Source organism: Pseudophryne corroboree, chromosome 6 (assembly GCF_028390025.1).
Source record: "Pseudophryne corroboree isolate aPseCor3 chromosome 6, aPseCor3.hap2, whole genome shotgun sequence".
Classification (NCBI taxonomy): domain Eukaryota; kingdom Metazoa; phylum Chordata; class Amphibia; order Anura; family Myobatrachidae; genus Pseudophryne; species Pseudophryne corroboree.
Genome location: NC_086449.1, coordinates 823,849,782 through 823,877,113, shown reverse-complemented (window position 1 = coordinate 823,877,113; position 27,332 = coordinate 823,849,782). Strand labels below are relative to the sequence as shown.

Genomic DNA, 27,332 nt, shown 5'->3' with positions numbered 1-27,332 from the left:
TGATCAAGACGACACATCTGTGTTACACACATCGGTGTAAGACTTTCATACACATTAGGCATTGCACAAGATACTGTGATACCCTCCAATCAGATGCGTTGCCGGTTCATTGCGCCTTGTTTGTTGCCCCATTATACCCAGCCCCTCCCGTACCCTCGCGGCTTCCTTCCCTCCGTGTACCGCTTCTTTCACACTCTTTTTGCTATAATACGCCTTGGAAAGAAGGATATTGTGTAAATGCTTATTTTGCTCTATTTAACACTGGTTTCCATACATTGGGGCAAATTCAGTATGAATCGCAAGTAGCCATTCGTACGGAATTTTTGCTGCGGGGCAGCGGGCGCATGCGCAGCAGGCCCTACTGCGCATTCGGCCGCAATTTCTGCGGGGGGCGGCAGAAATAACAATCACCTCTGCCTATCAATCGGGCAGAGGCGGACGCGGGGCGGGAGGGGGGCGGCAACGCTCTGATTTCTGGGTGGAAATGGAGCGTTGCGGGGGTGTGCCAGCCCAAGCAGTGGGCTGGTACGCGCAAACGGGGGCGTGTAGGGGGTGCGGCCGCTACGGCTGCGTGATGTCACACGCAGCCGCTGCAACAAAAAAAATGGCGCCGGGACTCCTGCGGCCGCAGCTAAGCTGCGCCGGCAGGAGTCATCCTTAATTTCTGCTAACAAGCGGAAATTGCGTCCTGTTCGCAATTTCTGCTTGAAGCAGGGAGGGCAGGCGCCGGTCAGCATGCGTGCTAATGCTTAGCAAATTGTGCTGATTAGCAGCATATGCTAACCGTACTGAATTGGCCCCATTATGCTGAATATCTGCTTATTTTATCGCACGCACCTTATAACAATGGATGCTCCGTCACAGCTCTACAACTCCTGCCTCGTTTTTTTTTTTTTTAAACATTTTATTTACACCAAGAAAGACTGAGAAATCCACGATACAGGATACAGAATCAGTAGCATAATAAAATACGGATAACAGTCTTCATGGCGTTGGTTTTTCAAATAATTTGTGCATATTTAAACAGGTAAACAAAATTTCTCCCCAGACGGGGAGCATATACGTGGAGAAAACAGGAATTTCAGGGAGTAATAAGAAGAAAAAGGGGGGGGGGGGGATGGGGGGGGGGGACAGAGCGAGAAGGAGAGAAAAGGGACAACAGGACCGTGCTATGCCACATTAGAAGCAAAACATCTGGTATATCCATGGAGAGTGTATACACTAAAACACCATATGAGCATACCTTCGGGTTACATAACGGTGCATATCCAAGAGAAGTCTGGAGGGGCGGAATGGCGCCCGAAGGGAGGGCCCGGGCGCAGCCTGGTCGGAGGCCTGTCAGGCGGGGTCAAAGGAATGGCCTGGGTCTCATAGTGGAGTAGACATCGCGATTAACCAGGGGCCCCAAACGAGCTCAAATTTGTGGGGACAGTCATGCAGGTAATAGGTGATTTTCTCCATATTAGCTACGAACCAGATATAGTTATTCAGGGCTGGTATAGTGGGAGGGGCAGTGGTTTTCCAATTTTTAGCTATTAAAGCTTTAGCCGCTACTAATATATGAGAAAATAATTTATTCAAGAGGGGGTCAAGGTCTGGGTGTGGGCGGGCCAGTAGAAACATCCATGGGTCCAATGTGAGCCTAAGTCCAGATAAGGAATTCAGTATGTCGAGTACTTTTTTCCAGTAGTTAACAATACGAGGACAGGTCCACCAAATGTGAAGGAGGGTACCACGTTGACCGCATCCCCGCCAGCAGACCGGGGTGGCAGAGGGGAACATCCGAGATAGTTTGTCTGGGGTATAATACCACCGGTAATACAGTTTATAGGATGTCTCCTTGAGTCGGGTGGAGATAGAGCTTTTAGCGATGCCCTCCCGCACCTCTTCCCAACAGGCTTCGTCTGGAGGGGGATCCAGGTCCCTTTCCCACTCCCTCTCATGGCGGGTCTGCGGTCCAGAGGAGATCCCAACCAACATGGTATATATTTGCGAAATTAGACCTCTGCTTATGGGTTTTGCAAGACATAGAGACTCAAAGGGAGTAAGGTCCCGTTGAGCGTCGACCTGAGGCAAGGAGAGGAGGAAATGGCGAAGCTGAAAATATTCAAAGAAAGGAGGGGATAGTGAGGGAAATTTGGATTTAATATCGTCTATTGACATCCAATGGCCTTGTAAGGATAGGTCGTGGACCTCCTGCCTCGTTTTAAAACCTTATTTGTATTAAAATATTATTTCCGACTTTGGCATGTGGGTCGGTGTATAATTGCAGCTAGATCGGATATATACATTTTCCAGCCAATACACCCCATTATACACATCATACAGGACAGTACCTCATTCAGGTGTGTCAGCAAACAAAAAAAGTTGGGCAAAACCATGTGCGCTGGTGGGATGAATGGGTCACCCATTTACAGTCCTCCATTACCTGGATCCTTTTTTTGGGGGGACCCTTTTGCACTGATGCACGATCCAGGTTAACCCAGCAATAACCCAGGATATTGCAGAAGTAAAAAAGTGGTATAACTTATACTATCAGTGACTCCATGCCCTTTACACCGTAACCTTACCCTTAGTCTCTGCTGCTTGTTTGAGCTTTATGTCGCTGATGCAGAAATGTTTATTTATCCTGTACTAGGCCTGCGTTGTCTTGTACTGTAAATTGTTGTTTTTCTTGTTTTGCTCATCTGTTTATGTACTTTGTTAGGCGCTGCGGAACCCTTGTGGCACCATATATATAAAGGTTGATAGTAATAATAAGGAGATTTATGGTAGACTTACCATAGTTAAATCTCTTTCTGCGAGGTACACTGGATTCCACAGGGAATAACATCGGGGTGCAAAGTTGGATCTTGATCCGAGGCACCAACAGGCTAAAGCTTTGACTGTTCCTATGATGCATTGCACTGCCTCCTCTATAACCCCGCCTCCAGGCACTGGAGCTCAGTTTCGTTAACCAGTCCAATGCAGTAGCAGGTAAAAGAGACAATAGTAGGTAGTCACATAGAACCACGTTCTCAGGACAGGAGAAGGAACTAGCGGCTAATGCCATACAAACCCAAAGAAGCTAAGTGCGTCGGGGTGAGTGCCCTGTGGAATCCAGTGTACCTCGCAGAAAGAGATTTAACCATGGTAAGTCTACCATAAATGTCCTTTTCTGCAGCGGGATACACTGGTATTCCACAGGGAATAACATCGGGGATGTCCTAAAGCAGTTCCTCATGGGAGGGGACGCACTGTAGCGGGTACGAGAACCCGGCGTCCAAAGGAAGCATCCTGTGAGGTGGAAGTATCAAAGGCATAGAACCTTATGAACATGTTCACTGAGGACCACGTAGCTGCCTTGCACAATTGTTCAGCGGACGCACCATGGTGAGCCGCCCAAGAAGGTACAACAGACCGAGTAGAATGGACCTTGACAGCAGCAGGAGCTGAGAGTCCAGCCTGCGCATAAGCTTGTGCAATCACCATTCTAATCCATCTGGCCAGGGTTTGCTTGTTCGCAGGCCATCCACGTTTGTGGAAACCAAACAGTACAAAAAGGGTATATGACCTCCTGATGGAGGTAGTTCTCTCCACGTATATACGGAGAGACCATACCACATCCAAAGACCATTCTTTGGAGGACAAACCAGAAGAGTTGAAGGCCAGAACCACAATCTCTTGATTAAGGTGGAAAGATGACACCACCCTAGGTAGATAACCTGGGCGAGTTCGAAGAACTGCACGGTCATGATGAAAAATCAAAAAGGGTGGATGACCAGACAAAACTCCTAGGTCTGACACCCGTCTAGCAGAGGCAATACCCAACAGAAACAGGACCTTGGCTGTGAGCCATTTCAGGTCCACTGATTCCAGAGGTTCGAATGGAAACTCTTGCCAGGCCTTCAGGACAACAGACAAATCCAATGGAGCCACAGGAGGGACATAGGGAGGCTGAATCCGCAGTACGCCCTGAGTGAAAGTATGAACATCTGGTATAGACGCAATTTTTCTCTGAAACCACACCGACAAAGTAAAATTATGCCATGTCAATCTTTGATTGTATATATTGTACATTCTTACTTTTGCTGGGGGAATTGTTTATATATTATTTGAGTTATATTACCCCTCATATATTTTAGTCTAAATTTGATAAATAAAGGTTATGTTTTAAATTAGATTCAACATTTCATCATCACACATATATTTTTGTTTAAGAAAAGAGTGCTCCAAACAAAGGAATTTTCTTTTATCGGTGATCTGTGGCTTCTACCACACACGTCGGTTATTTGTGAACCTTGAGGGAGGCCAGACGAAGTCCTAAATCCAGGCCTTGTTGCAAAAAAGTCAGAAGCCTGGAAGTACTAAACTTGGAAGCATCGTAATTCTTAGCAGAACACCAGGTAAAGTAAGAATTCCAGACCCTGTAATAAATCCGCGCAGAAGCCGGCTTGCGGGCCTTTAGCATAGTTTGGATAACCACCTCTGAGAATCCTTTGGCCCTCAGGAGTGAAGCTTCAAGAGCCGCGCTATCAAAGCCAGTCTGGCCAGGTCCGGGTAGACACAAAGGCCCTGAACGAGGAGGTCTGGGCGTTGAGGAAGTAGAAGAGGACGCCCTATCGACAGACCCTGCAGGTCTTTAGAACCAATGCCGTCTGGGCCACGCTGGATCGACTAGAAGTAGTGTTCCTCCTTCTTGCTTGAACTTCCATAGTACCCTGGGAAGGAGTGACACTGGAGGGAACACGTATGGCAGCCAAAAGTTCCATGGAATTGCCAGTGCGTCCACGAAGACCGGAACCTTGTCATTGTGTCGAGACGCCATCAGGTCTACATCTGGTAGGCCCCACTTGTCCACTAGGAGTTGAACGACTTCCGATAAAGACTCCACTCTCCAGCGTGCACGTCCTGACGACTGAGGAAATCCGCTTCCCAGTTCAGGACTTCCAGAATGAACACCGCCGATATTGCTGGCAAATGGCGTTCCACCCAACAAAGGATTTTTGACACTTCCAGCATTGCCATGCGACTTCGAGTGCTGTCTTGATGGTTTATGTATGCCACCGTGGTGGCGTTGTCTGATTGTACTTGACCAGGCCTGTTCTGCATCAGAGGCAGGTCAAGAGTCAAGGCATTGAACATTGCCCGCAATTCCAAAATGTTTATCGGGAGGAGAGATTCCTCCCTGGTCCACCGAGTCTGGAGAGAGTGTTACTCCAACACCGAGACCCAGCCCCTTAGACTGGCGTCCGTAGTCAGCAGGACCCAGTTGGGGATCCAGAAGGGACGGCCCCTGCTCAACTGTTGGTCCTGTACCCACCAGCTCAGTGACAGACAAACCTCCAGAGTCAAGGAGAACATTTGAGACCTGATCCGGTAAGGCAGGTCATCCCACTTGAAAAGGATTAACCTCTGTAGTGGGCGGGAATGAAATTGAGCATACTCTACCATGTCGAAAGCCGACACCATGAAGCCTAGTACTTGCATCGCCGAGTGTATCGACACTCTTGGGCGAGAGAGGAAGTATCTGATCCTGTCCTGAAGTTTCAGGACTTTCTCCTGAGACAGAAACAATCTTTGTTTGTGTGTGTCCAATAGTGCCCCCAGGTGCATCATGCTCCGAGCAGGGACCAGCGAGGACTTTTTCCAGTTGATGAGCCACCCGTGGGCTTTTAGGAATTGGACCGTCAGTTCCAGATGACTGAGGAGAACATCTTGGGAGCTCGCAAGGATCAGCAAGTCGTCCAAATATGTCAGGATCCTGATTCCCTGACGGCGGAGATGAGCCATCATCACGGCCATGACCTTGGTGAAGATCCGAGGAGCCGTGGTCAGTCCAAACGGCAGAGCCTGGAATTGATAATGTAGGTTGCCAATAGCAAAACGCAGATATTGCTGATGCGATAAGGCAATAGGTATATGCAGGAAAGCATCCTGTATGTCCAGGGATACCATATAGTCTTCTGGTTCCATGGCCAGTACAATAGAGCGCAGAGTTTCCATACGGAATTTGGACACTCTCACAAATGTGTTCAATAATTTGAGGTTGAGTATAGGCCGGAAGGACCCATTTGGTTTCGGAACTAGAGACAAGGACGAATAGTATCCCCTTCCGCTCTGGGACAGAGGTACCGGCACTACCACTCCTGTGTCCAGGCACAACCAAGTGGACAGCTCGTGCTTTCAGCGGGTCCGCAGGGATAACCATTGTGCAGAACTGGTGAGGAGGACTTTTCTTGAAGGAGACTGCGTACCCGTGAGAGACAACTTCTCGCACCCAGGCGTCTGAAGTGGTCTTTAACCAGGCCTGGCCGAACTGCAGTAGTCGACCTCCCACACTGGGTTCCCCCATGGAGGCTCGCCCCGTCATGCAGCAGGCTTGTCTTATTTGGAAGCAGGCTGACGGGCGGCCCAAGATTGTTTAGACTTGGGCTTAGTGGTCTTGGAAGAACGAGCCTGTCTTGGGTACGCCTGACCTTTTGCTTTTCCTGGAGGTCGAAAGGAACGAAAAGTGGCACTCTCAGCCTTCGGAGCAGAAGGATTAGTATTTGGGAGAAACGCAGTCTTAGCTGCCGCCAAGTCAGTCACAATCTTATTCAGATCCTCCCCAAAAAGGATGTCTCCCTTAAAAGGGAGAACCTCCAAGGTCTTTTTAGAATCCAGGTCCACCGACCAGGACCGTAACTACAGAATCCGGCGAGCCAGGATGGACGTAGTAGATGCCTTGGCCGCCATAATACCTGCCTCAGAAGCCTCCTCCTGAATATAGTGGGAGGCTGTGGTAATGTAAGACAGATATTGTCTGGCTGTGTCTGAACAATCCTCAGGTAGCTCTTTCTCAATCGCCTGAGCCCATGCTTCAATTCCTTTCGCATCCCAGGAGGCTGCAATAGTGGGTCTACGTACAGCACCTGTAAGAGAGTAAATACTGTAGACTTCAGGCATCCCTCCACACGCTTACCCGTCGGCTCCTTCAGTGAGGTGACAGTGGTGACAGGCAGGGTAGACGATACCACAAGATGGGCGACATGAGAGTCCACCGGGGGTGGCGTTTCCCACCTGGTACTCAACCTGGAGTATAGACATAACAATGCACAGTAGATACTGGATGTATATCACAGAATACTTGTACCAAATATTCAGATAGACATACACTTGTTCTTAACTAACACTGTCTAAAATGACATGTAGAATACTTAAGTGCCTGTAAATGCACAGCGCTGATGAGGCAGGCGGCTTTACAGAGGAGACAGCGCCCTGCATTCCTGTAGATCAGCCCAGCTAGTGGTGAAGATGGCGCCAAAATCTCAGTCAGGCAGTGAGGGAGAGAGAAATGCAGCTCCAGGGCGGGAACACCAGCAGTAGATGGAGCCCGGAGCTGGGGGAGGGGCTACAGGTCTGCACCTTATCCCCTCTGCTGGTCCTCACCACTGGGTACTGTGGAGGCTATAATAAACGGATTTTAGTAAATCCGACCTGTGCTCCTTGCCCTGGTGGATATAGTGAGGTCCCTGTACGGCCACAGTGTCCACGCCAGCGGCGCGGTCCGTCTCCTGGGACCGCAACCGGATCGCGATTTACCGGTGGCTCCTCCCTGATGTGGAGCCACGCGAACCAGAAGAGCGTCAGCGGTGAGTGCCTGAAAGCCGGAGTGCCTCCGCCGCAAGTACCCGGGAACCCGGCCGCGGGAGTATGCAGCGCTGCTGTGGAGGCGATGGAGATGCAGATGTCAGACTGACATAAAAGTGCTGCGGCCCTTGAAGTCTTCAAAAATGCTCTTTTCAGGGCTGTCTAGCGCAGCCACACCTGTTAGCTGCCTGCTCTGCAGGCACCAACTTACAAACTGAGCTCCAGTGCCTGAAGGCATGGTTATAGAGGAGGCGGTGCAGTGCATCCTGGGAACAGTCAAAGCTTTAGCCTGTTGGTGCCTCGGATCAATATCCAACTCTACACCCGATGTTATTCCCTGTGGAATACCAGTGTACCCCGCTGCAGAAAATAATAATAATATAATAATAATTAAATGAAATTGGCAGGTAACTTTGGGCATGAAACGTTGCGCTACTCCTGGGTGATTAAAAATTTTCCACATATGGTGCCGTAATCAAACGGTATCATGCCCGGCTTTACCGTGCAATCACAAAAATCTTCATACAAAAATATCAGAAGGATAACATTCAGGCCTCACTCACCGCTTCCGGTTGTCTCTCCGGTCTGTAGAACTCCAGTTTCGGGTCTACGGGGGCGATATTGTTGTGCGCCAGAGCTTTGCCTAGCTCACTCCAACTGCTGTATCCTGACAGACAGAGAAATGGGGAGAGAGTCAGGATCCAATCCGTCCGGATTATTCTCAACTGGAAATCATCACTTTAGAAAACGTCACTGTTCCACAACTGACACTATTGACGCCAGATGCAGACACTAGGGGGAGGTGTAATATAATGATCACATTTATAATCTATATACTAACTGAGTATTCCTCATTCTTCTTGTCACCACATCGGTATGCATGACCTGGGTGATGGAACCACATCTGTGTGCATGACCTGGGTGATGGAACCACATCTGTGTGCATGACCTGGGTGATGGAACCACATCTGTGTGCATGACCTGGGTGATGGAACCACATCTGTGTGCATGACCTGGGTGATGGAACCACATCTGTGTGCATGACCTGGGTGATGGAACCACATCTGTGTGCATGACCTGGGTGATGGAACCACATCTGTGTACATGACCTGGGTGATGGAACCACATCTGTGTGCATGACCTGGGTGATGGAACCACATCTGTGTGCATGACCTGGGTGATGGAACCACATCTGTGTGCATGACCTGGGTGATGGAACCACATCTGTGTGCATGACCTGGGTGATGGAACCACATCTGTGTACATGACCTGGGTGATGGAACCACATCTGTGTGCATGACCTGGGTGATGGAACCACATCTGTGTGCATGACCTGGGTGATGGAACCACATCTGTGTGCATGACCTGGGTGATGGAACCACATCTGTGTGCATGACCTGGGTGATGGAACCACATCTGTGTGCATGACCTGGGTGATGGAACCACATCTGTGTGAATGACCTGGGTGATGGAACCACATCTGTGTGCATGACCTGGGTGATGGAACCACATCTGTATTCATGACCTGGGTGATGGAACCACATCTGTATGCATGACCTGGGTGATGGAACCACATCTGTATGCATGACCTGGGTGATGGAACAACATCTGTATTCATGACCTGGGTGATGGAACCACATCTGTGTGCATGACCTGGGTGATGGAACCACATCTGTGTGCATGACCTGGGTGATGGAACCACATCTGTGTGCATGACCTGGGTGATGGAACCACATCTGTGTGCATGACCTGGGTGATGGAACCACATCTGTGTGCATGACCTGGGTGATGGAACCACATCGGTATGTATGACCTGGGAGATGGAACCACATCTGTATGCATGACCTGGGTGCTGGAACCACATCTGTGTGCATGACCTGGGTGATGGAACCACATCGGTATGTATGACCTGGGAGATGGAACCACATCTGTATGCATGACCTGGGTGATGGAACCACATCTGTATGCATGACCTGGGTGATGGAACCACATCTGTATGCATGACCTGGGTGATGGAACGTGTATGGGTGGCATGCACAAGAGACAAGTAACAGGGAGGGATCCTTCTAATCCTTCTCCAGTGAATTTGGCAGAAAGTAGGCCACGGCCGACCGTGCACAAGCTCCGGGACGTCACGCTTTCTGGAGCATGTTTGATGTATGCAGTAACCTATGGGGGATGCCGTGCACATAAGATTTTGGAGATGTCTGGCATTTAATAGGATTAATAGGCAGACTTAATCCCCTGCTCTAATGACTTAATCGCCTGATGTATTGTTCTCTCTGTATTGTATTGCAGCTGAGAACAATGGGGGTCATTCAGAGTTGTTTGCTCGTTGCTGATTTTCGCTATGCTACGATTTGTTGCTAATTGTGCATGCACAAGGTACGCAGGGCGCATGCGCTTAGTTATTTAACTAAAAACATAGCAGTTTAGCTGTGGCTCCTGCGGCGCTTTTCAGTCGCACTGCTGATCGGTGAGTGATTGACAGGAAAGGGGCGTTTCTGGGTGGTAACTGAGCGTTTTCCGGGAGTGTGCTAAAAAACGCAGGCGTGTCAGGGAAAAACGCGGGAGTGTCTGGAGAAACGGGGGAGTGGCTGGCCGAATGCAGGGCGTGTTTGTGAGTAAGTCTGGAGCTACTCAGAAACTGCTAAGAATTTTCTATTCACAATTCTGCTAATCTTTCGTTCGCTATTCTGCTAAGCTAAGATACACTCCCAGAGGGCGGCGGCCTTGCGTGCGCAATGCTGCTAAAATTTGCTAGCGAGCGAACAACTCGGAATGAGGGCCAATAGCTAAAGGCTTATGCTAATAGACCATGGTGTGCCTAGGCACAGCAGAGAAGCCAAGATAACTGTGGCTCCATCTGTATATGGTAATCCTAAAGAGGTGCAGTGCTCAGAAAACTGAATCCCATCAGAGACAGACGGACAGATGGGACCCCTGGCATGAGCCTCTGTGGGCGAGAACTTTCATCTGAGGAAACAGGATTTGTCTCCACATTCTCTGTTGTCTCGTGACCTTATCCTGCTGGGACAGATATGAGTTACAGAGCCTTTGTGAGGGCATGAAAAACAGTTTTCCTCAAACGCTCCCTGCGGGAGGATATAGACTGTAAACCCCGGCTGCCGCTGCACCGAATCATAACGTTCTATTACACTTCAACTGCACGGCAAGAGCCAAACGTATGCACCATGCAGAATATAGGCACATACTGCGCACATTACCCAGCATACGGAACAAGCGAAGCGGCACTGCACTGTTATCCATACTTACTGTACATATACTAAAACCATCTGTCATAAATATGCAGAGTTGTCCTGTGCAGCAGATCATGCATGCAAAATAAGTAATACTGAGAGAGAGGGGTGCAAAGGTGGTGTGGGGTGGGACAGGTACTTTTGGAGGGGCCCAGCGGAGCATAGCAAGAGTATGGGGGGGTGGTAGGGGTGCACAGCATACTTGCCTACCCTCCCGGAATGGCCGGGGAGGCTCCCGAAAATCGTGTGACCCTCCCGGCCCCCCGGAAAGGTGGGCAAGCCTCACGCTTTCCCCCTCAGCCGCCTGCAGCAGTGAACAAGTGGGCGGCCCGAGGGGGTCCTCTGACGCGATTCGCGCTGAATCGCGTCATCGTAGCCCCGCCCCCCACTATGCAGCGCCTCGTTTCTCGACACAGCACAGCGGGGGGTGGAGTCACGATGACGCGACCCTGATGCAACGCCCCCGGACCGCCCATCCTGCTGCCGACCACGTCCCCGGACCGCCCATCCTGCTGCCCCCTCCCGGAGGAGGAAGCAGCAAAGTAGGTAAGTATGGTGCACAGCTGTACCCTGGGCCTCACTTTGTCAGGGGGACCCCCGGCCGGACCACACTGACATTACTAGCTTTCCCTCTTGTGCAGCAGCAGAACCAGGCAGCTGGAATGAGAGCAGGGCCATATGCAGTGCAGCCAGAAACACAGGAGTATCAGGGTCTATAAGGCAGTACACATGGAGAGAGGATTTGTGCTGAGCGATCTGTCACAGACCGCCCAGCACACATCTCTCCCCCCACTCAGCACACAGCGCGATGTGTGCCGAGTCAAGGAAAGGGGGGCTGTGCATTGCTATTGCTGTGGGGCATACACACGACAAAGCCGTGCTTAAAGTCAGATTGCTTAGATTTTAAGAACAGATCTCTCTGTGTGTACCCCCCTTACACCCATACCTCCCAACTGATTTTCGTGAGACAGTCCCATTTTTTTTGAGACTGTCCCGCTGTCCCACCCAAAGGCAGCGGTGTCCCGCGGTGGAGGGGGGACAGTTGGGAGGCTCTTGCACTCACTGCATGCGCACACAGCGTCTATTCACGGAGACAGAGGTACTGGGGGCATGCCAGCAGCTCGCAATTGCGGCATTGCCGCGAGGTCACGCCCCTTTCTACGAAGCCATGTCCATTTTATGTAGCCACACCCCCTTTTCGACGAATGAGAGCCCGCTTCCAGATTCTCTCAAGTTGGGAGGTATGAGATACCTACGGAGCTTTCTGACCAGAGGAGAGATAGGAGGGGGAAGAGAGGTGTAAGTGACACAGGGATCCCATCTTCTCCTCCCCGCCTGGGTTCTATGTTATAAAATAGTTGTCTTTTATTTAGATGGAGCTATAAACAGTACCCAGGCATTATTAAACTATTAGTTTAAATCTAACATACACCACTGGCTTAAATGTAATATACACAATCCATACCTCCCAACATGACCCATTCCAGGAGGGACAAATGCTCTCTACCTGGACTTTCCTCTTAATGTATGATTGCTGGCACCTGTGTTGTTAAAACACCTTTCCTACCAAATCAATAGTTCAACACAGGTGACGCCAATCCAGCGGTGCAAGTATGCAGGTATGCTCGGGTACGGAGTACCCATAAGAATTTGGCAGCGGGTAGACAGTACCACCCGCCACACACTTTGCTATTACAGGTTGAGTATCCCATATCCGGAATGCTCGGGACCAGGAGCATTCCGGATATGGGATTTTTCTGGATAATGGAATACTTGGTCTGGAGAGGGGTCCAGCAGTCGTCACGGCTGGTCCGGCTGTCAGTGCCGGGGTCTGGGAGGTGCAACGGGGGTCTGCAGTGAGGTCAGCGGGGGTCCGGCGGTCATTGCAGGGGTCAGCGGGGGTTAGCATGCACTATGGGGCGAGGGACTACCTGCAAAGCCACTCCCCCATCGCCAGACATTGGTCACAGTAGTAGTGACGTCATGACGTTGCAGGACGTCATGACGTCACTACAGCTCCAGGATATTCCGGTTTTCGGAATATTACGGATAACGGGTCTTCGGATAACGGAGACCCGACCTGTACCACAATTTCAATGTGCCACAAAGCAACAAGACCATGGTGCTCGGCAGCATGACGGCTCCTCCCACTTTGTCAGTGTTACTGGGAGCGCGACAGTGGCTGTATTTTCCTGTTATACTGGAGGCATTACTATATATTTCTATTATACTGGAGGCATCACTATATATTTCTATTATACTGGAGGTATCACTATATATTTCTATTATACTGGAGGTATCACTATATATTTCTATTATACTGGAGGTATCACTATATATTTCTATTATACTGGAGGTATCACTATATATTTCTATTATACTGGAGGTATTACTATATATTTCTATTATACTGGAGGTATCACTATATATTTCTATTATACTGGAGGTATCACTATATATTTCTATTATACTGGAGATATCACTATATATTTCTATTATACTGGAGGTATCACTATATATTTCTATTATACTGGAGGTATCACTATATATTTCTATTATACTGGAGGTATCACTATATATTTCTATTATACTGGAGGTATCACTATATATTTCTATTATACTGGAGGTAGTACTATATATTTCTATTATACTGGAGGTATCACTATATATTTCTATTATACTGGAGGTATCACTATATATTTCTGTTATACTGGAGGCATTACTATATATTTCTATTATACTGGAGGTATCACTATATATTTCTATTATACTGGAGGCATCACTATATATTTCTATTATACTGGAGATATCACTATATATTTCTATTATACTGGAGGTATCACTATATATTTCTATTATACTGGAGGTATCACTATATATTTCTGTTATACTGGAGGCATTACTATATATTTCTATTATACTGGAGGTATCACTATATATTTCTATTATACTGGAGGCATCACTATATATTTCTATTATACTGGAGGCATTACTATATATTTATATTATACTGGAGGTATCACTATATATTTCTATTATACTGGAGGTATCACTATATATTTCTATTATACTGGAGGTATCACTATATATTTCTATTATACTGGAGGTATCACTATATATTTCTATTATACTGGAGGTATCACTATATATTTCTATTATACTGGAGATATCACTATATATTTCTATTATACTGGAGATATCACTATATATTTCTATTATACTGGAGGTATCACTATATATTTCTATTATACTGGAGGTATCACTATATATTTCTGTTATACTGGAGGCATTACTATATATTTCTATTATACTGGAGGTATCACTATATATTTCTATTATACTGGAGGCATCACTATATATTTCTATTATACTGGAGGCATTACTATATATTTATATTATACTGGAGGTAGTACTATATATTTCTATTATACTGGAGGTATCACTATATATTTCTATTATACTGGAGGTATCACTATATATTTCTATTATACTGGAGGTATCACTATATATTTCTATTATACTGGAGACATTACTATATATTTCTATTATACTGGAGGTATCACTATATATTTCTATTATACTGGAGGCATTACTATATATTTCTATTATACTGGAGGCATTACTATATATTTCTATTATACTGGAGGTATCACTATATATTTCTATTATACTGGAGGTATCACTATATATTTCTATTATACTGGAGGTATCACTATATATTAGTATTATACTGGAGGTATCACTATATATTTCTATTATACTGAAAGGCATTACTATATATTTCTATTATACTGGAGGTATCACTATATATTTCTATTATACTGGAGGCATTACTATATATTTCTATTATACTGGAGGCATTACTATATATTTCTATTATACTGGAGGTATCACTATATATTTCTATTATACTGGAGGTATCACTATATATTTCTATTATACTGGAGGTATCACTATATATTTCTATTATACTGGAGATATCACTATATATTTCTATTATACTGAAAGGCATTACTATATATTTCTATTATACTGGAGGTATCACTATATATTTCTATTATACTGGAGGCATTACTATATATTTCTATTATACTGAAAGGCATTACTATATATTTCTATTATACTGGAGATATCACTATATATTTCTATTATACTGGAGATATCACTATATATTTCTATTATACTGAAAGGCATTACTATATATTTCTATTATACTGGAGGTATCACTATATATTTCTATTATACTGGAGGCATTACTATATATTTCTATTATACTGGAGGCATTACTATATATTTCTATTATACTGGAGGTATCACTATATATTTCTATTATACTGGAGGTATCACTATATATTTCTATTATACTGGAGGTATCACTATATATTTCTATTATACTGGAGGCATTACTATATATTTCTATTATACTGGAGGTAGTACTATATATTTCTATTATACTGGAGGTATCACTATATATTGTTATTATACTGGAGGCATTACTATATATTTCTATTATACTGGAGGTATCACTATATATTTCTATTATACTGGAGACATTACTATATATTTCTATTATACTGGAGGTATCACTATATATTTCTATTATACTGGAGGTATCACTATATATTTCTATTATACTGGAGGTATCACTATATATTTCTATTATACTGGAGGCATCACTATATATTGTTATTATACTGGAGGCATTACTATATATTTCTATTATACTGGAGGTATCACTATATATTTCTATTATACTGGAGGTATCACTATATATTTCTATTATACTGGAGGCATTACTATATATTTCTATTATACTGGAGGTATCACTATATATTTCTATTATACTGGAGGCATCACTATATATTGTTATTATACTGGAGGCATTACTATATATTTCTATTATACTGGAGGTATCACTATATATTTCTATTATACTGGAGGTATCACTATATATTTCTATTATACTGGAGGCATTACTATATATTTCTATTATACTGGAGGCATCACTATATATTTCTATTATACTGGAGGTATTACTATATATTTCTATTATACTGGAGGTATCACTATATATTTCTATTATACTGGAGGTATCACTATATATTTCTATTATACTGGAGGTATCACTATATATTTCTATTATACTGGAGGTATCACTATATATTTCTATTATACTGGAGGTATCACTATATATTTCTATTATACTGGAGGTATCACTATATATTTCTATTATACTGGAGGTATCACTATATATTTCTGTTATACTGGAGACATTACTATATATTTCTATTATACTGGAGGCATTACTATATATTTCTATTATACTGGAGGCATTACTATATATTTCTATTATACTGGAGACATTACTATATATTTCTATTATACTGGAGGTATCACTATATATTTCTATTATACTGGAGGCATTACTATATATTTCTATTATACTGGAGGTATCACTATATATTTCTATTATACTGGAGGCATTACTATATATTTCTATTATACTGGAGGTATCACTATATATTTCTATTATACTGGAGGTATCACTATATATTTCTATTATACTGGAGGTATCACTATATATTTCTATTATACTGGAGGTATCACTATATATTTCTATTATACTGGAGGTATCACTATATATTTCTATTATAATGGAGATATCACTATATATTTCTATTATACTGGAGATATCACTATATATTTCTATTATACTGGAGGTATCACTATATATTTTTATTATACTGGAGATATCACTATATATTTCTATTATACTGGATATATCACTATATATTTCTATTATACTGGAGGCATTACTATATATTTCTATTATACTGGAGGTATCACTATATATTTCTATTATACTGGAGGTATCACTATATATTTCTATTATACTGGAGGTATCACTATATATTTCTATTATACTGGAGGTATCACTATATATTTCTATTATACTGGAGGCATTACTATATATTTCTATTATACTGGAGGTATCACTATATATTTCTATTATACTGGAGGTATCACTATATATTTCTATTATACTGGAGGTATCACTATATATTTCTATTATACTGGAGGTATCACTATATATTTCTATTATACTGGAGGTATCACTATATATTTCTATTATACTGGAGGTAGTACTATATATTTCTATTATACTGGAGGTATCACTATATATTTCTATTATACTGGAGGTATCACTATATATTTCTATTATACTGGAGGTATCACTATATATTTCTATTATACTGGAGGTATCACTATATATTTCTATTATACTGGAGGCATTACTATATATTTCTATTATACTGGAGGTAGTACTATATATTTCTATTATACTGGAGGTATCACTATATATTTCTATTATACTGGAGGCATCACTATATATTGTTATTATACTGGAGGCATTACTATATATTTCTATTATACTGGAGGTATCACTATATATTTCTATTATACTGGAGGTATCACTATATATTTCTATTATACTGGAGGCATTACTATATATTTCTATTATACTGGAGGTATCACTATATATTTCTATTATACTGGAGGCATCACTATATATTGTTATTATACTGGAGGCATTACTATATATTTCTATTATACTGGAGGTATCACTATATATTTCTATTATACTGGAGGCATTACTATATATTTCTATTATACTGGAGGCATCACTATATATTTCTATTATACTGGAGGTATTACTATATATTTCTATTATACTGGAGGTATCACTATATATTTCTATTATACTGGAGGTATCACTATATATTTCTATTATACTGGAGGTATCACTATATATTTCTATTATACTGGAGGTATCACTATATATTTCTATTATACTGGAGGTATCACTATATATTTCTATTATACTGGAGGTATCACTATATATTTCTATTATACTGGAGGTATCACTATATATTTCTGTTATACTGGAGACATTACTATATATTTCTATTATACTGGAGGCATTACTATATATTTCTATTATACTGGAGGCATTACTATATATTTCTATTATACTGGAGACATTACTATATATTTCTATTATACTGGAGGTATCACTATATATTTCTATTATACTGGAGGCATTACTATATATTTCTATTATACTGGAGGTATCACTATATATTTCTATTATACTGGAGGCATTACTATATATTTCTATTATACTGGAGGTATCACTATATATTTCTATTATACTGGAGGTATCACTATATATTTCTATTATACTGGAGGTATCACTATATATTTCTATTATACTGGAGGTATCACTATATATTTCTATTATACTGGAGGTATCACTATATATTTCTATTATAATGGAGATATCACTATATATTTCTATTATACTGGAGATATCACTATATATTTCTATTATACTGGAGGTATCACTATATATTTTTATTATACTGGAGATATCACTATATATTTCTATTATACTGGATATATCACTATATATTTCTATTATACTGGAGGCATTACTATATATTTCTATTATACTGGAGGTATCACTATATATTTCTATTATACTGGAGGTATCACTATATATTTCTATTATACTGGAGGTATCACTATATATTTCTATTATACTGGAGGTATCACTATATATTTCTATTATACTGGAGGCATTACTATATATTTCTATTATACTGGAGGTATCACTATATATTTCTATTATACTGGAGGTATCACTATATATTTCTATTATACTGGAGGTATCACTATATATTTCTATTATACTGGAGGTATCACTATATATTTCTATTATAATGGAGATATCACTATATATTTCTATTATACTGGAGATATCACTATATATTTCTATTATACTGGAGGTATCACTATATATTTTTATTATACTGGAGGTATCACTATATATTTCTATTATACTGGAGATATCACTATATATTTCTATTATACTGGAGATATCACTATATATTTCTATTATACTGGATATATCACTATATATTTCTATTATACTGGAGGCATTACTATATATTTCTATTATACTGGAGGTATCACTATATATTTCTATTATACTGGAGGTATCACTATATATTTCTATTATACTGGAGGTATCACTATATATTTCTATTATACTGGAGGTATCACTATATATTTCTATTATAATGGAGATATCACTATATATTTCTATTATACTGGAGATATCACTATATATTTCTATTATACTGGAGGTATCACTATATATTTTTATTATACTGGAGGTATCACTATATATTTCTATTATACTGGAGATATCACTATATATTTCTATTATACTGGAGGTATCACTATATATTTTTATTATACTGGAGGTATCACTATATATTTCTATTATACTGGAGGTATCACTATATATTTCTATTATACTGGAGGTATCACTATATATTTCTATTATACTGGAGGTATCACTATATATTTCTATTATACTGGAGGCATTACTATATATTTCTATTATACTGGAGGTATCACTATATATTTCTATTATACTGGAGGTATCACTATATATTTCTATTATACTGGAGGTATCACTATATATTTCTATTATACTGGAGGTATCACTATATATTTCTATTATACTGGAGGTATCACTATATATTTCTATTATAATGGAGATATCACTATATATTTCTATTATACTGGAGATATCACTATATATTTCTATTATACTGGAGGTATCACTATATATTTTTATTATACTGGAGGTATCACTATATATTTCTATTATACTGGAGATATCACTATATATTTCTATTATACTGGAGATATCACTATATATTTCTATTATACTGGATATATCACTATATATTTCTATTATACTGGAGGCATTACTATATATTTCTATTATACTGGAGGTATCACTATATATTTCTATTATACTGGAGGTATCACTATATATTTCTATTATACTGGAGGTATCACTATATATTTCTATTATACTGGAGGTATCACTATATATTTCTATTATAATGGAGATATCACTATATATTTCTATTATACTGGAGATATCACTATATATTTCTATTATACTGGAGGTATCACTATATATTTTTATTATACTGGAGGTATCACTATATATTTCTATTATACTGGAGATATCACTATATATTTCTATTATACTGGAGATATCACTATATATTTCTATTATACTGGATATATCACTATATATTTCTATTATACTGGAGGTATCACTATATATTTTTATTATACTGGAGGTATCACTATATATTGCTATTATACTGGAGGCATTACTATATATTTCTATTATACTGGAGGCATCACTATATATTTCTATTATACTGGAGGCATTACTATATATTTCTATTATACTCGAGGCATTACTATATATTTCTTTTTTTTTTTGCAAATAGTTTTTATTGAAGTTTCGAAATGGGCAAAAAACAAGAAGTTGCAGAAACATTACAATATCATCTAGTACCATCAGAGAAACATCCTCTGGAGATACTCAATACCACGTAAAACAGAAAGACCCGTGAAGGGGGATATCTCTCCTCCACATATGCATCACATCTCCAGAGAAAGAAATATAAACAAGGCATAAAGGAGTATGGTCTAATACATTTCGTGTATTACAACTTCTTGAAGCGAAAGAGAGAGAGTAGAAGTAGGAGAGGAAAGAAGGGTAGCGAGAGGTAGGGAGAAAGAGAAAGGGATTAGGAGTAGTGTTACTCTCAATGTAGAGAAGTAAAAGGAAGGATAGCGTAGAGGGACAAGGTTTGGGGAGGGGGGGGGGGGTTCTCATCCTAACCTAAGGAGCTTTAACCGTGATTTATATCATATAACTACTGGAGGCATGGCGGATGGGTTTCTCTTAAAGAGAGGATTTGTGATGGGTTGTAGCTTTGTATTCCAGCCATGGGCTCCAAGTAGCTATGAAGGAAGTGTTTCTCATTTCCAAAGATAGAATAAGGTCTTCCATTGCCATATAGTGATCTAAGCGGGCCGTCCATTCTCTCATAGTGGGGGACACTGTTGATTTCCAGTGAACTGGGATCACTGCCTTAGAGGCACTCAAAATATGGCGAAGTAGTGATTTCTTGAGATGATATCTAGGTGTACGCGTGTGATTTAATAACCAAAAACCCGGGCAAAAGGGTAAGTCTTCCCCAAGGATAATGCTAGCTGTCTCCACCACCTTGCGCCAAAATGGTTGCAAAAGAGAGCATTCCCACCATATATGTAGTGGGGTACCTAATGCAGTCCCGCATCTCCAGCACGTGTTGGGTACTCCAGGATAAATTTTCGCAAGAATATTTGGGCATCTATACCACCTTGTAAGTACCTTGTAGTGAGTTTCCAAGACTAGCACATTTGTAGTTAATGAGAAGGTATTTTTATAAATACCCTCCCAATCATCTGTGGTCACCAAACCCCCTAGGTCTAACTCCCAATCCCTGACAAATTTCGGTTGGGAAGAAAATCTATGGTTCAAGATCCATTTGTAGAACGTGGAGAGAGTGTGTCTAGGGTATGTGTGGGAGAGGCACATCTGTTCAAATAGAGTCAATGCTCGTATACCCTTTCCAGAAGAGCAAAAAGTCTGTAGATAATGTTTAATTTGGAGATATCTCCAGATTTCCTTATTGGGTAGATTCCATTTATTTTGCAGTTCGGGAAAAGGTATTATACCAGATGAGTCCAGCAGTTGATTAGTTCTCAGGATGCCCCTTTCCTGCCACAAATAAAACGACAGGGAGTGGCACCCTGGGGGGAACTCTGGATTCCCAAACAACGGTGAGAGTGGGGAGGGGTGTGCTGAAAGATGCGGGAGGGAGCGTAAAAGACGCCAGCACGAAAAGATGGGGCCAGCTAATGGGTGCAATACCTGGGGGACCTTAGAAAGCCAGGGGGAGTTCTGGCTAAGAGAGGGAAGAGAGGCCAGTTCAATGTCTACCCATTGTTTCCTGTGGAGTTCACTACTCCACTCCATGACCCTCGTAAGGAGTACTGCATGGTAGTAGGATAGAAAGTGGGGAAGCTGAAGGCCTCCTTGATGTTTTCGTCTAAAGAGGATCTCATGCTTAAATCGGGGTTTACGCCCCGCCCAAATGTAGTCTCTGATCTTTCGTTGTAGTAAGAGGAACCATGATCGAGGGATAGTGACCGGCAGAGTTTGTAGTAGATAAAGAATTCTGGGTAAAATATTCATTTTGATTACCGCTATTCTCCCTATCCATGAGATTTTTTTCCCACCCCATTTGGAGAGGTCAGATTGAAGTTTTGATAGTAATGGGGGGAAATTTAATTGGTAAATCTGGGAAAGATCTCTGTGTAGGATTACTCCTAAATATTTTAATTGTGTTGGGTGCCATGCAAAGGGCGAGATAGATTGTAGTACTTGGAGGCTGGTCTGGTCTAGTGTTAAATTCATTGCTGTAGATTTTGACAAATTAATTTTAAAATTGGAGAGAGTTCCAAAACGCTTGAATTCTTTAAGAAGGTTGGGTATAGAGGTCAAAGGATTAGAAATCACTGCAAGGAGGTCATCTGCAAACAGGGCAAGCTTGTACTCCTTCGTCCCCACCTGCAGCCCTGTGATGTCAACATTCTGGCGGATGGCCCTCGCCAGGGCCTCCATGCAAAGCACAAAAATAAGTGGTGACAGAGGACACCCCTGGCGAGTGCCATTCCGTATCTGGAACGGGTCGGATAGTTCACCATTGATACGAACGCGAGCAGCGGGGCCGGAGTACAGGGCCCTAATTCTCTGGAGGCCTACCATGCCCATGCCCATGTGTTCCAACACCCCCAACAGGAAATCCCAGTCCACTCTGTCAAACGCTTTTTCTGCGTCTGTTGAGAGGAGGATGGAGGGGGATTTACAAGTTGATGCGTAATAAATTAAATCCAGCACCTTCGTGGTGTTGTCCCTGGCCTCGCGGCCCGGAACGAAACCCACCTGGTCCGAGTGTATTAGTTTTGGGAGGAAGAGTTTTAAGCGATTCGCCATTAATTTGGCGAAGAGCTTCAAGTCCACATTTAGCAGGGAAATGGGTCTATAGCTGGAACAGTGTGACGGGTCTTTGCCCTCCTTATGGATCACTGTGATATGTGCTAACATAGACTGGGGGGAGAAGAGGGACTGGTCTGAAACCTGATTAAAGGCTCTAAGCATCAGAGGTAGCAAAACATCCCCAAATGTCTTATAATATGCTAAAGAGAAGCCGTCAGGGCCCGGACTCCTGCCATTCGGGGTGGCTTTGACAGCCTCTTCAAGCTCTGCCAGAGTGTAGGGGTTCTCAAGTGACTCGACTTCTTCAGGTGTAAGAGTGGGGAAATTAATTTCACGTAAAAACTCTGCAATGGAGACCTTTCGGGAGAGGTCAGATTCTGCCTCCGTGGGGCCTCTTAGATTGTATAACTGGGTGTAATAGTGTCGGAAGGCTGCTGCTATCTCAGTCGTGGTGTGTTGTGTTGTTCCCGTATGCGATTTTACTTTAGATATAAACGATGCCGCGCGCTGGGCCTGGAGAGCCCGCGCCAGCAGCTTCCCAGGCTTGTTCCCCCATAGAAAATAACGACTACGGCATTTCCTAGCTTCTAACTTCAATCTGTGGGACATAAGCGAGTCCAATTCCTTCCGAGCCATTAGTAATGATTGGAGGTTATCATCAGACATGGTAGATTTATGGAGAAGTTCTAAGGCTTGAATTTTTTGTAACAAGGCCTCCCGTGCCGCCATATGTTGTTTTTTCCCATGGGCGCCCAGTTGAATAAGTTTTCCCCTTATTACACATTTATGGGCCTCCCAGACTACCACTTTAGAGATTCCCTCTGTGTCGTTAACTTCGATATAGTTGGCTATAGCCTCTCTGATCTGCTGCTGGCAACCGGGATCCTGGATGATCATCTCGTTTAGTCTCCACGTGTAGGAATTCGGGCGAGCAGGGGACAGGCGAATCCCCAAAGAGACAGGAGCATGGTCTGTCCAGGACATGTTGCCCACAGCAGATGCCTCAGCCAGGTGCAAAAATCTATGCGGGATAAATAAGTAGTCAATCCTAGTGTAAGTATTGTGAGGGTGTGAATAAAAGGTAAAATCTCGAGTGGAGGGGTGTTGTATCCTCCAGACATCAATGAGTTGAAAGTTATGTAGAATCCTCCTGACCCTACGGTGCAATTTGTCCGAATACCTAGGGGAGGGGTTGGAGGAGTCTAGTCGGGGTTCCAAGGACCAGTTTAAATCCCCGCCAAAGAGCAGAACCCCATTAATGTGGGGTTGGGCTTGTGTGAGAACTCTTTCCAAAAAGCCCGGCTGTATCTTGTTGGGGGCATAAACATTAAGAAAAGTAAAAGCTCTATTGGCGATAGTGCAGTTTATAAGCAGAGCCCTGCCAGGGACAAGTTTATGGCAAACAACATCTGCAAGGGCGACATGTTTGGCAAATAGAATCGCTACCCCCAGAGTCTTACCCTCCACATTATTGGAGAAATACCCTGTAGGGAAGTCTCGATTCCCGAGAGAGGGGGCCACCCCCTCTTTAAAGTGGGTTTCTTGCACAAAGGCAACGTCTGCTTTTTCGGCTTTCAATTCTCGTAAAAGGCCCTTGACCTCTTCTCAGGAATGTTGAGTCCCCGGGCATTAATAGAAACCACTTTTAGTAACGCCATTTACCTGTTCCAAAAAGAAATAGTAAGTCTGGTCTGACAAAGGTCCCATCGGCATAGGGTAGGGTTTGGGCGTTGGTGTGCCTAGGTAGTTTTGGAAGGGAGGAGAGAACCTAAAGAAGAGAAGGGGAGAAAGAAGCGGACAGAGGAAGAACAACAGAACAGAAAAGCAGAACAATATAGAACATTTGAACAAATGAAGACATAACACCGCTCCTGGTGAAACGAACGACGGGGACAGTGTTCCCGCCGATCGTACCAGGACCAAACATTGCGGTGTAAGTGGGGTAACAAGGGAGGGACGCATCCGCCCTCCAACACGAACTATATCAGTGTAACATAATTAGCGACCACAATAATATGAACATTGCATGTCACAACAATAAGGGCAGTACTGTAACCGAACTATGGTAATGCAGTAGAGACCGTGACAAAGTTGCTTCAATCTCACTCTATTCGGGAAACTGAAATGACTAGGTCCCTCGGGCATGATGTGACTATCAAACATAGAGACGGTGATCCGAGAGGCATCGTGTCCCTCAACCTCAAGGTGCCTCAAGGGAGGGAGTCTTCCTGTAGGAGCCGTGGTCCCTCCCGCAGTGACTCGACATATTGAAGCAGTCCTCTTTATTCCAATCAATCGTGGGTAGTGAGAAAAAGATGCCACTCCAAAGGTGGGATGATTAGGTCTTCGTAGCCAAGTAGGATGATGAAGATGACGGGGACGGAAGGGAGCGATTCCGTTTCTGTGCTGCCGAGGGAGATCCCACAGTTTGGAAAGGTATATCAGCCTGGGGAGGTTGGGGGGGGCGAATCCTCGAGCCTACGGATTGCCATTCGGGGACCTGTACTGGGTCAATAGATAGGGTGGAGCAGAAGGGGGCAATATCCTCAGGGGTCCTGATCGTTGCAGACCGGCCATCATTGGTTGCTGTAATACTGAAGGGAAATCCCCATCTGTATTTGATGTTGTTTTTGCGGAGGGCATCTGTTAGTGGTTTTAATTGACGTCTAGACTGTAGGGTGTGGCGAGAGAGATCCTGGAAGACCTGGATAGGTGAGCCGTTGAAGTCTAGGTCTCCGGCGTTACGAAGTTTCCTGATTATCTCTTCTTTTTGGCTGTAGTAGTGAAGACGGCAAATAATGTCTCTTGGACGGTCGGACTGCAAGCCTCTGGGGCGCAGTGCTCTGTGTGCCCTGTCAAAGACAATGGGGTCGTTCGGGTCGGTTTCCAGGACTGCACCAAAGATCTTATTAAGGGCATCTGGGATGCTTTGCTGTGGTATGTCTTCAGGGATGCCCCTCACCCGCAGGTTGTTCCTACGTCCCCTGTTGTCTATATCATCAAGATGGTCGTGCAACTTCTGAATCTCCTCTGCTTGAAGTCTGATAGTATCCACCAATGCGTGTTGGAAAGCGTTGGAGTCATCTCCCCTGGTCTCCAATATTTCAATGCGAGAGCCCAGCTGAGTCAGTTCCGACCGAAGTGAGGACACCTCAGAGTGGACCACATCCCGAAGTTTACTCTCCAAAGATGTGAAGTCCGCTTTAGTGGGTAGGGTCTGTAGGAGGGCGAGAACCTTCTGCATGTCCTGCTGTCCAGCGGGGCTCCTATCTGGTGTAATCACCCTGGGTTCGCCTTGCTTCTCCAACCTCTCAGCATGTGCCGGAGAGGAAGGCGTCGATGGAGTCGCCATATCTGTATCTTTCCGGAGATTGAGAAACCTTCTTAAATCTGCGCGGGGGGTGACGTCAGATTGGCAAGTAGAGGTTTTCACTCCCCTACGTTTCCTGCGACTCATGGGTGGTAGGAAGGGGATTTGAGCGTCGGAACCTGCACGGCCAGTACTGGAGCAGTGGGTGTCGGGCGACCCAGTACTTCAGGTCACACCTTGATTACTCCCCCGGTCCCGTGTCCCAGGGCTTGGGGCTGATATTCACAAATCCCTATGTCGCCACCTTGTAGAAGAGAGTGTCATATGCAGTGGTGAGTGCATTCGGTAAGTCGCTTAATTACAGACATGCCTGGGTGGATGCGTTATCATGTCGGACCTAGCGAGAGACTGCAGAGTCCGCAAGACAGATCCGTGGTCGTTTGGGTGATAGAACGTGTCAGAAGGCGTCAGCCGTCATCCCTCGAGACGGCCCTACATGGCTGCAGGAGGAGGCATCTATTTTCTTTTGAGTGGAGACTTGTTGGTCGTACTGCGGTGAATATTCATAGGCAAGGTGCTTTGTTATAATACAGACAAGTATAACAGTAGGAGAGGTGAGATGTGATAGGGATCCACAAGGGGGAGCCTCACTTCTCTATGTCGGGCTAAGAATGTGCAGTCAGGGTTAGGCTGGAGTTCTGTGTCGACAGCCCCCTTCCCCGACACCTTAGTTGGCCGCAGGGCTAGAAATCCCCCCAGTTCAGCTACTCTTATTGTGGGTGCTTTTCCAGGCTTCTATTCCTAGTTGTTAGAGGTGTCTGCCAGGATCCAAAATGGCGCCACCAGGCCACCAGCTTCAGGTGCCTGTTATATGCCCCATATATAGACCCCTCCTGCGGGGTACACTCAGTGGTGGCAGTGGCTTGGATCTCCGGAGCACGCTGAGTGTAGTGGCGGCCGCGTTCGGCCCCGGCAGCGGCACCACGTGACCGGCGTCTCGATCTCTCGCACCAAGCTGACCGCCGGGTACACGGGGGATCGCCGCACAGTGCGGGTCGGCCAGGGAGAGACTCACCCAGACTGGATGCAGAGTGGTGTGGGGGCTCCAGGGGTAATGGGGACAGCTCGGTCTCGGCCCTCCGCCGCAGGGCACCGAACTTCC

The 27,332-nt window shown here is 43.5% G+C and overlaps 1 protein-coding gene across 3 annotated transcripts in view; it reads right to left on the bottom strand.

The window, feature by feature from the left end:
• B4GALNT3 (beta-1,4-N-acetyl-galactosaminyltransferase 3) overlaps nucleotides 1-27,332 on the bottom strand; it is a 159,318-nt gene that overhangs the window by 109,239 nt on the left and 22,747 nt on the right. For all 3 annotated transcript variants that reach the window (XM_063929228.1, XM_063929227.1, XM_063929226.1), the window contains exon 2: nucleotides 8,175-8,278. In XM_063929228.1, coding sequence (XP_063785298.1) covers nucleotides 8,175-8,278 — 104 coding nt within the window. The remainder of the gene's footprint in view (nucleotides 1-8,174; nucleotides 8,279-27,332) is intronic.